This window comes from Cheilinus undulatus, linkage group 19 (genome assembly GCF_018320785.1).
Source record: "Cheilinus undulatus linkage group 19, ASM1832078v1, whole genome shotgun sequence".
NCBI classification, from domain to species: Eukaryota; Metazoa; Chordata; class Actinopteri; order Labriformes; family Labridae; genus Cheilinus; species Cheilinus undulatus.
The window spans coordinates 40371957-40388667 of NC_054883.1; the positions used below are offsets into that span (position 1 = coordinate 40371957).

The 16711-nt window shown below is 38.6% G+C and overlaps 1 protein-coding gene across 1 annotated transcript in view; it reads right to left on the reverse strand.

Moving 5' to 3' along the window:
* The window catches only part of cdh7a (cadherin 7a), a 226637-nt gene extending 211957 nt beyond the window's left edge, over positions 1-14680 (reverse strand). Inside the window, exons 1-2 of the mRNA XM_041814197.1 lie at positions 14665-14680; positions 10083-10648 (exon numbers count right to left, since the gene is read on the reverse strand). Coding sequence (XP_041670131.1) covers positions 10083-10322 — 240 coding nt within the window. The 5' untranslated portion in view covers positions 10323-10648; positions 14665-14680. The remainder of the gene's footprint in view (positions 1-10082; positions 10649-14664) is intronic.
* Between the last annotated feature and the right edge of the window lie 2031 nt (positions 14681-16711).

A 16711-nucleotide genomic window follows, 5' to 3' on the forward strand; every position in this document is an offset into this window, starting at 1 on the left:
TATCCTTTTTGCAATACGAATCAAAATCATCACGATTACAAATTGTTTTCAAAATACTTGAGCCCTAATTTAGTCTAATATTGTGTTGGTTACAATAAAGAATGATTTATTGCTTGTGTTTGTTGGAAAATGCATATAACGAGTAACTTAAGAAATATTTGCACATCAAATTGCAATTGTAATATTGGGGAAAAATATTGAAATTAGATTATTTTCCCAAATTGTTCAGCCCTACTAAACAGTACAGTCATGACTGTGTAAAATGCCAAATTATTACGTATTACACAATTACCACCTTATTATTGAGAAATTACTTAATAATTACACTTATTACTATAAATCAGTAGGTAACTATGGCCCAGTTAAATAAAACACTACCAAAAGGGTAATGTAAGGACTCCTGCAGTATAAAAATGCAGGATATGAAAATGAAACTCAGACATCTTTGCACTAAACTATCTGCCTGTCATGATGTAAATGTGATTCAGAGTCAAACTTAGAGCTGACTAGTCCAGTAGAGGATTCAGAGGATCGTCTTCCTTACAAGTAGGAACAGCTTAGGTGCATACATCCAACACACTTGCAACATCCAAGGGAAGTTTGGCCTTATTTGTCTTGGTTTTGAAATGTGTTTTGTGGGTTTTTTTTCATTCGTGAAAATTGTCTTTCAGCCTTCTGTTACACAGCAAACAAGAAAAATCCCAGTCACTGGCACAATTTTCTGGACTGATATTAATTAACTTGGTTTATCTATTAATTTACACCTGAAGTCTTAATTAAAGGGATTCTCATTTGCATATTCTTTGAAAAAAAGAACATCAAACTAATAAAAAAATCAAACCATGCAGCAGCAGACTGCGACATTTGGAGAGTTCAAAGGGTTAACAAAACTGAGATCTAACCTTCCCGTTGAACGCTTGCTTACATATTTTCCTCAGCCGACACTACGGATTTATTCACTTGCAAATATTTAGTCACATGAACACTGCAGGAAAAATTATCACAACATGTTTACCAGTAAGTGTTTGTTAAGCGGATGAGTAGCTGCAGCGTTGCCGCTTGTTCAAACACAAGCGTCACCAATTTCCAGCAGAAGGCTGTGCAGTTCAGGGGCTTCTTTAATGTATGTTTCCACCAGCTTGATGTGACTGCAGCTGATTCCAGGCCAGTACACTTACCCGAGGCAGAGTGCCAAGGCATAATGAGACATTTGGTTGTGAAATTCGGAATCTGACAGAATGCATTAAAGCAAAGCAGACTGCAGATGCAAACAGAGCGGAGAGGCCAAAGTGATGACTTCCCATTTTCCACCAACTATATCATATTCCAGTTTGCTTCCAGCCAAATAAATGACCAAACCGTGCACCAGGGCGCCATTTCTATTGTTTGTCGTATTAGAAACATCTGACTAAAGCGATTACTGCTCATGTCATCACCTGCTGAGATTTTACAGCTGAGCATGAAAAAAAAAGCTTTGGCAGCATGTTTGTTTTTCTGCAGAAGCAACTAAAGAATTCAATTCTAGTAAGGTCATTGTCCTGACACGGCAGGACCTTCCATGTCGCTCAAACTGAGGTCAGAATGTCCCACTTGGACTTTTCACAGCAGCGTGTCCTTGTGATAGCAAGCAAACGCACACTATATGACAACTATGATCTCAGGGAACAAATAATGTGACAGCTTCACAAGCTCCCAGGGCAGCCTGCTTACACCCACAGGGGGACAATGCATGTGATTTTTCACGTTTCTGAAATGTCTCGATTGAACTGGGCCACGAGGTCAGATGTAAAGATGCAGCCTGATGTGCTTTTTCACATTCTCCCTGTAAGTGTAAGCTGCTAACAAGAGCTAAATCCACAAACGCCAGACGAAATACGGATCAATCAGAGCACAAATGTGAAAAATAAAACGCCTACCTGTTAGAAAAAAGGAGGCTTGCAAATGAGTTTGTGTATATTCCATGTGGATAAGCAGATCTCCACACATCTATGAATAAGTAATCAGCTCGCTCACGTCCTTTGGGATTTACTAACAAGAAAAGCAATCATACACGAGCATGTGTAAAAGAAGAGAGGCCCTCGAAATTCCTCTCTACTGTACCGTTTTTTCATGCAACTTTCAAACCAGCAGCACACAAGGACAAGGACAAAACAGCGGAAACAGAAAACAGATGTTCACAAGCAAAACACTCCCCAAAAAAGTCACATTTTGTAGATCTTTTACAACACACGAATGAGACAAGACAGCGTTTAAGAAACCACGCTTAGACCAGAAATGACCTTTAAGTGAACTCCAGCAGTGTCACTGAAAGGCTCATTCTGATTTGAAGCTTTCCTCCGACAGCCCTCTGGCAAAAACAGAAAAGGAGAACAATAGGACAGCGAAATGTATCCTAATTCCAGCTGGAGACGCTAATCCAGTTCAGAGACAGCAAGGAAATGGGCTTGTGAGAGCAGACCCGGCAAATACATGCAGATGAGAGTGATTATCCTGCAGATGAGCGGAAAGATGAAAACTAATTTAATAATAAGACCAGAAAATTCTCCAAGATAACAGGGATCTGGAGACCAATCCAAGACCCATCTGGCCCCGCAATGCACACACCAGAGCTGTTTTAACAGGCGGGAGCTGTCCGTTCAAAGTGTGGTGCTGAAAGCTCTGTGTACACCTCACACTGCGAAGCAAACCAACATCTCATGACACAAGTTTTCAAAATAGAAATAATGCTTTGCACATCTATTTCATAAGACAGATGTGTAGGAGGGCTGCTGTCTAACTTGCAAAAAAAAAAATATTCATTTGCAGCATTCCGGTAAAGACCTTCAGGCAAACAGATTGTGAAAAAGGGCGAAATCTGCAAAGCAAACAAACAAAAAGCATTAGCTTCCTGACAAAGAGAGTGAAAAGGATGAAAACCTTGGAGTTTTCTGATTAAATAGTGGTAGAAGTCAGTGTCTCCCACAGCCCTTTAATGTTAAGGTTGCCGCCTTAAGGTGGGATTAGTCAACCACCTAGAGATGTGCCTCCATGCTGAACATACATTACTTTGAGAGGGCGGTCTCAGGGTCCCCCTCTGAAAGGTTTTATTTCCTGTGTTCAAACAACAGAGAAGCAGACACCTGTGTCTGCAAGGTCCAGTCACTGGTTCATCAGTATTCCTGGCTACCATTACACCACATAGATAAAAGAACACTTCAAGCAACTCACAGAAGAAGTGTTGAAAAGTATAAGTCAGGAGATGGATACAAACAAACAAGGCACTGAACATCCTCGTAGCTCAGTTAAATCCATCAACAAGAAATGGCGAGAAAATGGCCATGAGTAAATCTGCCTAGATCAGGCCGTCCTAACAAAATCCCTGAAGGAGTTCCAAGCTTCAGCAGCTGAGATGGGAGAGACTCTGCAGACAACAACTGTTGCCTGGGTTCTTCATCATTCAGAGATTTATGGGAGAGTGGCAAAGAGAAAGCCACTCTTTAAGAAATGTCATTAAATCTGGACTAGACTTTGCCAAAAGGCATGTGGAGACTCCATGATCGAGTGGAAGAAAGTTCTTTGGAGACCAAAATGGTGCTTTGTGGCCATCAGACAAAACACTGCGTTTGGACCAGAGTTAATTTTGACAGCTATTTTTAATTTTAGTCTCAGTTTAAGTCTTTTGATTACATGTCTTTTAATTTTAGTCACATTTTAGTCATGTCTACCTTTTTTAGTTTAGTCTAGTTTGAGTGGACGAAAACTCAAAAGCATTTTAGTCTAGTTTTAGTCCGTAAAAAGTCCTCATATTTTAGCCTTTACTTTTAGTCCAAGCATTTATTCTCTTGCCTAAATCTCGTACCAAATCATGGTAGTGTGTTCTCTGCACTCAGCTAAACCTGGGGTCCCTGCTTTCTACAGCTGAGAGGCAGAAAAGATACAGATTCATTGTTGATAGATTTACCCACAGTGGAGAAATATCATGGATTTTTAAGGCCTGAAGAAAACTACTGTACTTTACATTTTAGTCATCTTGATGAAAACTAAACTTACTTTTGGTCAGTTTAATGCTGGGTTTACACCAAAAGATTTTCAAAGTCAGACATAAAACTGAAAGTCTTTAGTAAATTTTAGGAGTCTTACTGGAGTCACGACGGGCTCCTGTTATCTCTGTCGTTAAGTTTAAGGTGGTAATCTGCTGTTTCTTATCAGTTTTTTCCTAGTCTTGGACTTGTGATCATATCAAACATGTTTGATATGATCACAAGTCGCAGTGATGTAACACTATCAACTATCAATAGATGAGCTCTGACAAAACCAGAAACAGGAAACCTGCCAGTCAAAACAACCACAAAAGCGGCAGAGCGGCATGGACAAACAAGAAACACCGGCAGTGAAACATTGAAGGTCCCGACCAATATGGACCGTCCAGAAAGAGGAGCGGCTGGTGGAGCTGTGGGCAGATCAGCCCAGCCTGTTCGATGTGAATTGTCCAACATATCACGACCTTGGAAAAAATTGCATGGTGGGAAAAAATTGCTAAAAGAATCTAGTAGTAGTCTTGTAAATAGTCTTTGTAAAATCTCAGTCTGAGAATAGGCTGTGACTAAAAACTCTAAAAACATCTTTGTTGTTATGATATGTCATGTAAACAGATGAGAATCCCAGACGATTGAATTTCCCTTCGGGGATAAATAACATTCTTGTATTGTATTGTACTGTATTTAGATGTGAGCAGGTGTGAGCTGATAGTTTTCCAAAAGTCTTTTCCAAATCTTTTTAAAGCCTTCTGATGTATGGTACCTTTAGTCATCACAGATCTATTTCTGTTAGTCTTAGTCTAGTTTTTGTCATGAAATGAAGGCTGTCGATGAATATTTTTAGTCACAGTTTTAGTCAACAAAATCAACACTGGTTTGGACATCACCGCAAACACACCATCCCCACAAGGGCTGGGCAATTAGTTGCAAATAAGATTAAATCGCAATATGGCCTGCTGCAATTTACAAATCGCAAAAGCTGCAATTTTTCTTTAACTTGAAATGTGTCTACATACCATTTTAACGCTTTTTTGCAGAAGAGATTTTATGTACATAACGCAAACTGATGTTTTTTTAATAAAAATTCCTTTTCTACTAATGTACTTGTTTTTGCTATTTAGAATGACATTGGCATAAAAACGATTTTCCCCCTCAATATAGCAATTGATATCAAATTTGCAATATGAGCCAAAATAATCACAATAAGATATTTGTTTAAAATCTTTTTTCCCTAGTATATTATAGCTAATATTGTGGACATTTTAATTTAGAATGATTTATTGCTTGTTTTTATTGAAAAAAAATATATGATGAGGAACCTAAAATAATCGCAATATTGGGGAAAAATGTGCAAGTAGATTATTCTTGCAAGTCGTTCAGCCCTAATCTCTACTGTGAAGTACAGTGGTGGAGGCATCATGCTGTGGGGATGCTTCTCAGCAGCTGGTCCTGAGGTTGTAAAGGTAGAATGAATGTGGCACAATAAAGGAAAATCCCAGAGGGCAATCTTATTTAATCTGCAAGAGAACTACAGCTTGGGAGAAGGGTAACTTTATGCCTGGTCTGTCTTAAGCTAAGGTCATGCAGCAACCTACTGTATTGTTTCATTTAGGTCTTTGTATTTTATTGTACTGTCCGTGCCTTCTGGTCTCTTGGCTTTTTTGACATCAGAAGTTAAGTAACCTCAGGACGCCTAATATAACTAAGTGCATTACTCATACTACACTCTACAGATGAAATAATGTACTTCATAGTTAACTATCTTTACTTGGCAGACAAAATTAAAAGTGACTTTGAGTGGTAGAATGCTACAAACTATGTTTGAATATTGTATTATTGAGCCCTAAGATCTAATTTTCCTACTCAGGTACCTACTTCAGATTGGGTGCAATATAAACCTTTAATAACACTTCATGTTCTACTAAAGTTTCAGCAGTTTTCATCATTATAACATGGAGAACTTATACTGTATTTAAGTTCTCTGTGGGTGGGGCGAAGTTACAAATGTGTTGTGACAGGAGCAGTTGGCGTATTGTTCGGTAAATGTCAATCAAATTACACCTACACAGGCCTGATGGAGCCGAGTTTCCGAGCATAATACTCTTAATGCATCCTTTTTCCTAAACTTTGATTTCAGTCTTTTTTCCTTTACTGTATATTCATTTCTATGCCTCCATGTGGGCATTACCCAGGGCCTGATGCATTATGACCTGTCTCTCCATTCTTCCACTATGATGGACGCCATTTGTCCATCTGTCTGGGCAAATCTTGTGAACACAATGTCTCAAGAACACTGAGGAATTCTCTCCAAACTTTGAAGATGTGTTCACTCTGATTGAAGAATAAACTTATAAGATTTTGGAGGTTGTGGGTTAGAATCATTGGGCCTAATGTTCATTCGTTTCTTGTGAATACATTATCTTATGGATGCTTCAATGCTTCCATGATGACCAATTAGATTTTGGAGGTCATCACTACATCAGGATGTATTCTCTTCAAACTTCACAAGAATGTCCACTCTGACCTGAGGATAAACAGATACGATTTTGGGCGTCACTGTCCAGAGTCAGGGTCATTCAGTGTCATGTTCATCCATTGTTTGTAAAGGTTATATCTCAAGATCATTTGGAGGAGCTTCCTTTAAATTTGACTAAATGATGAACTGATACAATTTTGAAGGACATCACTAAATGTCAAGATCACTCATCCCTCGCTTATAAATATGATATTTTTAAGATGAAATCGATGTATTCCTCCCAAACTTTGCACAAATGCCCACTCCGACTTAAGGATGAACTGAAAAAATACTAGGAAAAAAGTGGTAGTTAATGACAAAAGGTAGCTTAGATGGGTGAAAATGGGGAGAAGAAGGGTGAAAAGGGCAAAATATGGGATTAAAATGGCAAAAAAATGGGTACAAAGTTGCAAAAATGAATGTCAAAATGGGAAAAAAAGTATGAAAAACGTAATATTCAATAGGAAAAGATAGCTTAAATGGGTGATAATGGGGAGGAAAAAAAGGTGAAAAAGGGCCAAAATGGGATAAAAGTGGCAAAAAAATAGGTTAAAAACAAAAAAAAGGGTGTCAAAATGGGTGATAAAGTAGGGAAAAAGTGGTATTAAATGGCAAAGCGTTGCCTAAATGGGTAAAAATAGACAAAGAAGTATAAAAAAAGTGGTATTCAATGGAAAAAGGTAGCTTAAATGGGTGAGAATGGGGAGGAAAAAAAAGGGTGAAAATGGGCAAAAATGGGATAAAAGTTGCAAAATGGGCAAAAAAGTTTCCTTTTTTTAAGGTTTTCTGGGGGAATAATATTTAAAATTAAGACAAAAAAGAGCCACATGAGGCTCCAGAGCCACTGGTTCAAACTACGCTCACGCCACCATCTACAGCTGCTGTTAAATATGAATTCTAAGCAGGCTGTGTACTTGTGGCAGAGACTTCTAAGCTGTTGTATCCTTTCTTTCATGTAAGTGAAGTACATCCCACTGTGGCCTGTGTACACGCTCACCTGAGGGAAAGTCATGCATAATAGAAACGCCACGTTACTGTATCTCACAAATGCACCATCAGTCACTCTGTCGCCATAGCCTCACGTTAACTCTGCCATTTGTGTCATTGGGAGGGTTTCATACTTGTTTATTTGCCAAAGCATGCATTACTTTGATCTATCGACTTGTACCCTGGCAGAGCACCTACTCCACAAAGACACATTTGAGTAATATGCACCTTTTCTGGGGGAATGATTGCGATGCAAATTACCTTGTCACGTCTGCATGTTGTCCTCTAAACTCAAACTGCACATTTGTACAAGCACGTACTTCAGCCTTGATGGAATAAAATGCAGAATACTTTTCTTCCTACACTGTCTGTGTTGGGCTTTTTTCATTTGTTTAACACTTTATGTAGGGCGTTGGGAATATGTGCAACTCTATAAAACACTTCTGTGTCCTAGATTCTGCAGGTCATTATGCAAAGAGGTTATTGATATGTGCTTCCCTGTACAGGTGCATTAAAGCAGCAGCTGGATCTGCATGAAGAGGAGATGTGACCAGGGCTGGGCGATATATCGAGCTTTGAAGATGCACCAGTGTCATTTCAAATGAGACAGAGGGGAAAAGAATACTATTTCTTTTTAGAAACTTTGTTGATGTTCATTGCTCAGTGATCACAGGATAATCTTTTTGAAATGTTTAGTCTAAAAGGGAAATTAACTTTTACTTTTGTTGTACTGAATTTATATCATTAGCAAAAATCCAATCCTAGACACACAATATTGGGTGATTTATCATTGATCAGCAAACTCCACCATGCTGTCTAAACTGCACAAACATGTTTTCCTGCAAAGACAGAGGAGAGAGAGGAGAATGTTTTCCTGCAGTTGTTGATAATTTTAAACAGCCAAATCACCCAAAACAGGTTATGGAGGATTTCTGCTCTTATGGCATCAAAAAGGCATCAATAAGTTTCCAAAGGTTGCCAACGTATTTCTGCAACTAAGAGAGCGCTGTCCATCTTCTGTTTAGAATATCCCTGAAGGTGACTGAAGATCATCAGTTTTGTACGATGCTGAAGTTTCCAGCAATTTTTAACCATAAAAAACAATCCATTGGCCAGTTTTCTTTGAGAAAAGGCAGACACTTTGAAAAAAACTCGGAGTGTGATTGGGTGAACGTTCTGTCTGTCACATCTCTACGGGCCAATCAGAGCAACAAAACACGTGACGTAGCCGCTATCTAGCTGCGCGTGCGCAGCTACTGAGGAATAATGCAAAACATGGCAACTATAGACATGTAAATACTCGATTTTTGTGGTTTTTGAAAAGAAAACAACGCACTGCTGTTCTTTGTTCTTCTTTTAACGAAGAAATGTCGTCAAGTTCTGATAAAGCTGGCGCTTTAGCAGCATCCACGCTAATCTCTTCCTCCATAACTGCACCAGCTCTTGCTGCTGCTTGTTTACATCATGACTCTGCTGCACCTGAAAGTACTGCCCCTCAACGCTGATTGGTCCTGTCACTTTCTAACCGGGCCCAAACGGTTCAGATGGGAGCTTTGCAAGATGGATTCAGCAGTGAAAAACAAGGAAACGGGCGAATCCATCTGCTTCGCAAGGTTAGCGAAAAGGGGCAAAGAAGGCATAAAATGGCAGCAAAAAGTGGGTGAAAAGTTGAAAAACAGGGAGAAAAAGTGGCATAATAGGGCAGTAAGTGGCAAAATGGGTATGAAGTCACCAAAAAATGAGTTTCATGTGGCAAAAAAATGGCCAAAAACAGAAAAACATGGCAAAAAATGAGTGTAAAAGTGACTAAAGTGGGGAAAAATGTGAGAAAATGCTCAAAATGCAGCAAAGAGTGGCAAGAATGCTGAAACAGTGGCATTTAATGGCAAAGCGTGGCTTACATGGGCGAAAAGTGGCAAAAAAAGAAAATCACCAAAAAGGGAAAAAATCGCAAATAGCAAAAAGCAGGATAAAAGAGGCAAAAAGCTGCTGGCAAAAATGGGATAGAAGTAGTAAAATTGATCAAAAGTAGCAAAAACATTTTGAAGAAAAGGCACATAATTGCACGTAAGAGCAATGGAAATGTACACACAAAAAATAAAGGTTGAAAATTAAAGCCAACTGCATAAATGTGGGGATTCAAACTGATTAATGTGATTGCAATGGATAATTTCTGAGGTCATAGTTTCCCTTTCTAAAGGTTTTCTGGGGGAATAATATTTCAAATTAAGACATATAAGAGCCACATGTGGACTATCACAGCTCTAGATCATTCAGTCTGACACTTTTTGACACCATGAAGTGTAGATAATTTGGACGAGCCCAAATTCTTGACATTTTAATATAATGTAATGTAATGTAGCTTGAGTCATGTCAAAGTTTCCAACTCTGGTACTGTGACAAACAGTTATTCCAGTGCAGAAACATGATCCATATTGCCCAGCCCTCGGTGTAAGGATGGCTGTATCAGTTTATCATGAGGGGTTTTGTAGTTGTTTCCTGTTCGTGTAGCGACACATTAAGCCGTGCTAATGCTGCTCCATTAACAGTCACAGATCACTTACCTTGCCAACATAGAGCGGCTCATTTCCTGTGTACTCCTCCAATACGAAGAACTGGTTCCATACCCAGCTGCGCCTGTGCCTGTGCAGGACCTCCCGGGGGTCTGGATCAGAGTGCGGGGACTTCTCCAGATCCCCAGAGCCGGGATTCAGCCCCCAGCAGCCCCCTTTCTCCCGCAGGGGAAACAGGAGCGCCAGGAGAGCGAGGGCTCTGCACACGCCTGAGCGACACCACCCCATCATCTGGGCGCTCTCCAAAAAAGCAGCGAGGCCAGGAGAGGGAGCGAACACTAAAAAAAGACAGTGAGGCTGAAATGTCAAAACCCTCGGGGGGGTTTTATCCACACAGTCCTGACCCTGTGCTTCAGTAGACAGCAAGAGCAGTCAGACCCGCTGCAAAAGAGTCAAGCTCTGCATTTTGCTGTGCTGCTCTTCTTTTTCTGTCCTGATTGGAGACTAAGAGTGGGGTAATTCCCTTCACTTAGGAGCCGGGGAGTTGACATTAAAGGTGGCTAACAGGGTCAGCGGCGATAGGGCCGGCTTCTACACGCAGGCTGTGTAATTGGCACCTATCAGAAAAGAGATAGATGGAGAGGGCGAAAAGAGAGAGACAAAGACATAGAGGAGAGAGGGGAGAAAGTACCGTCAGCAAAATCGCCTGTGTGACCGCAGTCACTTTAGACAGCCAGTAATGTGCTTGCTGATGCAACGATAATGACATTTTTTCAGCAATCATAAAGAAATTGGTCAAAAATGAGTTGAAAGTAAATAAGAGACACAATCAACAGAATGTCCTTCACTTTTCGAGAGGTCGGAAGTGTTAATGAGGGCGAAACGGAGGAGGAACGGCCTGACTTTTCAATGCACCTTTCACTTGTGGAATAACAATCAAACAGCATCCGTCTAGCTCCCAATTATCCGAGCTTTACCTCACCAAGGTCATTATTTTGTCACATTTTCTTTGTATAAGATCATGGCGCTATGGTGCCGGGGCTCGCCACTCAATACTAACAAGCCACATGATCTGTGTGGCTAGCTCTCATCACCCGAGATTAAAAATAAATCTGAGCTGTCAGCAGCGTGATGGCCCGGGCGCTCCTGACCTCTACTCCCGGCAGTCTGTTCGCCAGGCCGCGCACATGCGAGCGAGGGAGGGGTGGGGTGTCTGTCTCCCCTGCGCTTCCATCGCCATGCTGACAGATCCCTAAAGATGCCAGAACATGAAGACGTGTCAAAGCGGAGAAAAGCATCCGCTGACAGATAATGTTCTTTGTGTCACAACACGTCTCAGCAGTGCTGAGTGGCTGAGCAATTACTGCAACTTCAACATATCATCTGATAATTTCATATTTGACAATAACTACGGCTTTAAATTTGGGTATTGAGAAACATATCCAGCCATTTGGGAAGATACTAACTCCATGATAGTGCTGCATGATTTGGCAGGATTGTGCAATTGTGATTAAACTGGACAATATTGCAATTGCGATAGCAATTATGGTATAATTCATAAATGGTATCATGAGTCTACCCCCAAGTACCACTTAATGGAAAATTAAATGCAGCAGTTTACATGATAAGATAATTGCACAGCCTGATATTGCAATTGCAATTAAAATAGTGATACTCGACGCGTGGCTCTTGAGCCACATGTGGCTCTTTTGTCATGATATGTAGCTCTTCTATGTCTTCATCTGAAATATTTTTTACACAGAAAACCCTAAAAAAAGGGAAACATTGACCTCAGAAACTATTATGCAAGCTACACTCTTGTGCAGCTATAGCTTTGCCAACCTTTATTTTATGTCTGTATATTTCTATCGCCATTATTTGCAACCACCTTCCCTAATTTTTCCTTTTTTTTGCCACTTTTCATCCATTTTACTGCTTTCTAAGCCTATTTCACCACTTCTTTCTGACACTATTGTTCTATTTTGACCCTTTTTAACAATTTTTTGCCTCTTCTTGCCCATTTCAGCTGCCTTATGCCATTGAATGCCACTTGTGTCCCCCATTTTTTTCACTCTTGCTGTTTTTTTGCCCATTTTAGTCACTATTCACTCATTTTTTGCAACATTTTACCGCTTTTTTTTTTTACCATTTTTACCGACTGTAATTCATTTTTCTCCCCGTTTTTGCCGTTTTTTTTTTAAACCAAGTTTTTGCAATTTTATGCCTAGTTTGTCCCCTCTCACCAATGTTTTGCCACTTCTGCTGCTTTTTGAACATTTTTCCTACTTTAACTTACTTTTGTTGCCACTTTTCACCGATTAGATTGCGGCTCTTTCAAAGGTATTTTTCAACAATTTGGCTCTTTGGTTGAGCAGGTTTGAGTAACACTGAATTAAATCAATTATGCTGCAATACTAGAGGGGGTTGTCAAAATGTCCCTTAGTACATAGACCTCATGGTCTTCAGTTTTATTTTCAACTGAAAGAGTAAGTGCATTGTCTAGAGAAGTGGTTCTCAACCTTGGGGTCTGACCCTCATGAGAGTTGCAAGACACTGAGAGGGGGGTCTCCAGCTGCCCTAAAAATCTAAGAATATTTTTTAAATTACACTCTTGCCACTTTACACCAATTTTGTCAACATTTTTATCCATTTTCATCATTTTTCCCACTAATTTTAACACATTTTATCATGTAACACCTATTTTTGTCAGTTTACCACTTTTTTCTGACTTTTTTTGCCACTTCTAAACATTTCTTGCCATTTAAGTTTAATGTTCCCTCTGTTGACCCATCATTGCTACTGTTAACCCTTTAAACCACTTTTTACACCCACTTTTTCCCCTTTTAACCCCATTTCACCATTGATATGCCCATTTTTGCTTGTTTAACCAATTTCTGCCAATATCTATTTTTTCTTTCTCAGTTAACCCTTTTTTGCCCGTGTATATGAATTTTTCATCCCATTTCACAAAATTTCCATCCAATTGCAAATTTAAAGCCACGTCAGTCACATTTTAACTCGTTTTTATCACTATTTCTGCCCATTTTTGCCACATTTCTGCTACTTTAAATCCAACTTCACCTTTTTTTCCATTATTAACCCAATTTTGCCATTTTTAAACCATTTTAATCCTTTTTTAACAAAGAAAAGGGTTTTACATTTTTAAGAAGCCTTTCACTACACAAATGATTAAAAAGAGATTTGTTTATTTGAGACGAGTGGTTCTTCAGGTTAAATATAAAATATGGTTTTCACAGCTTAACTTTAAAATGGACCATGGTTTTGTGTAACTCCATGGGCCCCCAGTTTGGCTGGCCACCAGAAACCTCTCCCATTTATCCCCCTACATGGACGGCCTTGAGAGTACTTGACTATTCTTGACTGTTCATGGCTGTATTCAACCATCTTCAGGTACAGTGAGGGTCCCCGGTCTCTGGCAGCTTTATTTTGGGGGTCACGGGCTGAAAAGGTCAAGAACCACTGGTCTAGAACTGGTCTGGAAAAGTGGCATATTAATTGCACAGCAACCAAAACAGAAACCTTGTACGCCCAGCATTTTTTTTTATCATTATTATCAAAAATTGTAGACAAACTCCTGCTCACTGTAAAGCTTGCACAAATACATTGACAATATTTGATAATATGATGATAAAACCTGTTTGGAAGTCATTTATGTTAAAGAGAAAGCACTGCCTAAATTGCACAAAAATGTTGACAACATTTAGATACATGTCATACTGATACATGTTTGAAATCATGGCAAAAAGGAAGTCAGAAACACCCAACAGTGGTCAAAAATGAAGAAAAACATTGGCAACATTTTCGTTTATAGATGTTGTCAAAGATTTCTTTACGTTATGGTATAAAAAGTACAGAAACTTATTCATCTTTGGTCATATTCATAAAGGAGTTAGGGCTGCTTAGATTGCTCAAATACATTGGCAATAACTTTGGAAAAGTGGAGTATTGAAAAAGGGAAATCCTGAAGACTCAATATTGGGCATTTTTTTAAACAGGCAAACTCCTATAAGCTGTGAAAACTGAACAAATACATCAACAACGTTTGAGTTTGTGGATGCTGCACAAATACGTTGGCAAAATTTGGAAAATGGTATGACCTTTGAAACCGAGGCAACAACAAAAAAAATCTTTGTCACCTGATATAGGGTTATTTATTGCTTTTAATAAGAAAAAAAATGCAGGCAAACTCCTGTACTGTCAAAATCGTACAAAAACACTGGCAACATCTCCATTTAGGGATGCTGTCTACATTTTCTGTACTTTTTTATCACAGAGTACAGAAACTAAACGATCTTTAGTCATATCAGTAAAACAGTGAGCATTGCTTAGATTGCATTAATAAGTTGGCAATTCTTGGACAAGTGTCATATTGACACTGTGGCAGCCACATCATCTGCTGCCACCACCTGTTAGTATTTCTGTTGATTTAATTTGACAAATCTGAGTCACTTTTGTTTCCCCTTTAAACAATCACATCACACTTTCACATTTGTTAAAATAGACTTCACTTTATTGCAGTTGACAGCTGTTTTCTGATTTGGGTGCACACAGTTAACATCCTGTCAATTGCCTTAATTTGATGCTATTATGTTTAATTTCCTGTAATACTCACACTTCCTTTGTTCTCTTTATTGAGATCACCTGACAAAGGATCTGCTGGCTGCTCAAGATGGCCTTTTAAGCCCTGCCCACAGGAAGTGGAGGCTGCCAGCAGTGGAGACTGAAGGAGGGGAGACTTGGACTTATTATCTGATAATTAGATTAATTTCTTTTGCTTTGGACTTTCTGATATTTGAGTGATCATTTCTTGTCATTAGTTTATTCAAATAGGCTAGTTTTGGTTGGTTTCTGTTTAAATAAATTACATGTTTAGTTTGTGGTCACTTCAGTTCCCCCCTTGTTTGTGTTGGACTGGTCCATCCTGTGAATATAAGCCCTCATGTCTTAGTGATTGTCAGGTTTGTTAAATCATGTCTTGTTAGGTTAAAGCTTCAGTTCTTTTGCTTAGTTGACCTCATTTTGATTTTGGGCCCTAGTTTACATTTTTCTCCCTTTATTTCCAGTTTCATTTGTTAAATTGACAATTTTTGTTAACAAATTATTCCTTAATCTAAAAAAATCTATTTTTAAACCTTTGTCTTTTTGCTTTGATTGCTTGGTCCCTGACAGATACCCTTTGAAACCATGGCAACAATCCTAGACACCCATCATTGGCCCAGTTATTGTTTCTGAATAATAAAAAAATGCAGATAAAGTCATATATGCTTTCAAAATTGCACAAAAACATTGGCAACATTTCCATTTATAGATGTTGTCAAAGATTTCTACAACGTTTAAGTTTGTGCATGTTGAACAAATGCGTTGCCAATATTTGGAAAGTGAAACCAAGGCAACAAAAACAAAAAATCTTTGTCATCTCATATAGGGTAATTTATTGTTTTTAATTTAAAAACTTGCAGGCAAACTCCTGTACACCGTTAAAATTGTACAAAAACACTGGCAACATATGTATTTATGAATTCTGTCTACATTTTCTGTACTTTATAGTATCTCAGAGGATCTTTAGTCATATTTGTACAATAGTGAGCATACTTAGATTGCACAAATAAGTTGCCAACTTTTGGGAAAGTGGCATATTGATATCCTTTTTAAACCACGACAACAAGCACAGAATCCCAGACGAACATTGTCCCAATTATTGTTTTTGAATTATTAAAAAATGCAGATAAAGTCATAAATGGTGTCAAAATTATACAATACAAGTTTCTGTACTTCTTTAATACCATGAAGTTAAGATAATGCCAACATTTTATTAACTTAATGGTATTAAACGTACAGAAACTTGTTGGTCCTAGTCATATTTGTAAAAGACTTAGCACTGCCTGATTTACACAAATCCGTTGGCAAACATTTTGAATATTTTTAATCACCAAAATTGTTGACAACTTCTATACACTCTATAGTTTTACAAAAACATTGTCAGAATGTACAACTATGGATTTTGTCAACATTTTTAATACCTTATAGTATCAGAAAGGACACAGGCTGAAGAATCTTCAGTAGTTTTGTAAAACAGAGGGCACTGCCTAGATTTTGCAAACTAGTTGGCAATATTTGATTCCTGTATAAAACCACAGCAACAAAAATAAAATCATAAGACATCCAATGTAGGGTAATCTGTTTTAATAAAAAATGCAGGGAAACTCCCAGATGCTGTCATTATTGTACAAGAACATTGGCAACGTCCATTTATGAATGTGGTCAAAATTGTCTCTGCCATATGGTTTCCAAAAGTACAGAAAACTTATTTTCTTCAGCCATATTTGTAAAAGAGATAGCACTGCCTCAACTGCACAATTAAGGTGGCAGTTTCTGGAAAAGTGGCATACTGATACTTGTTTGTAACCAGGGCAACAAAAACTTAGACATCAGATATTGGGTATTTCATTGTTTTAAACTATAAACAATTGCAGGGAAACTCCTACATGCTGTCAAAATTGTACAAAAACATTGACAACTCCTACATATCTGTTATGGATCCTGCCAACATTTTCTGTACTTTGTGGTATCACAAAATACAGAAATTTCATGATCTTCAGTCATATTTGTAAAAGAGTTAGCACTGTTCATATTGCACAAATAAGTTGGCGATATCTGGA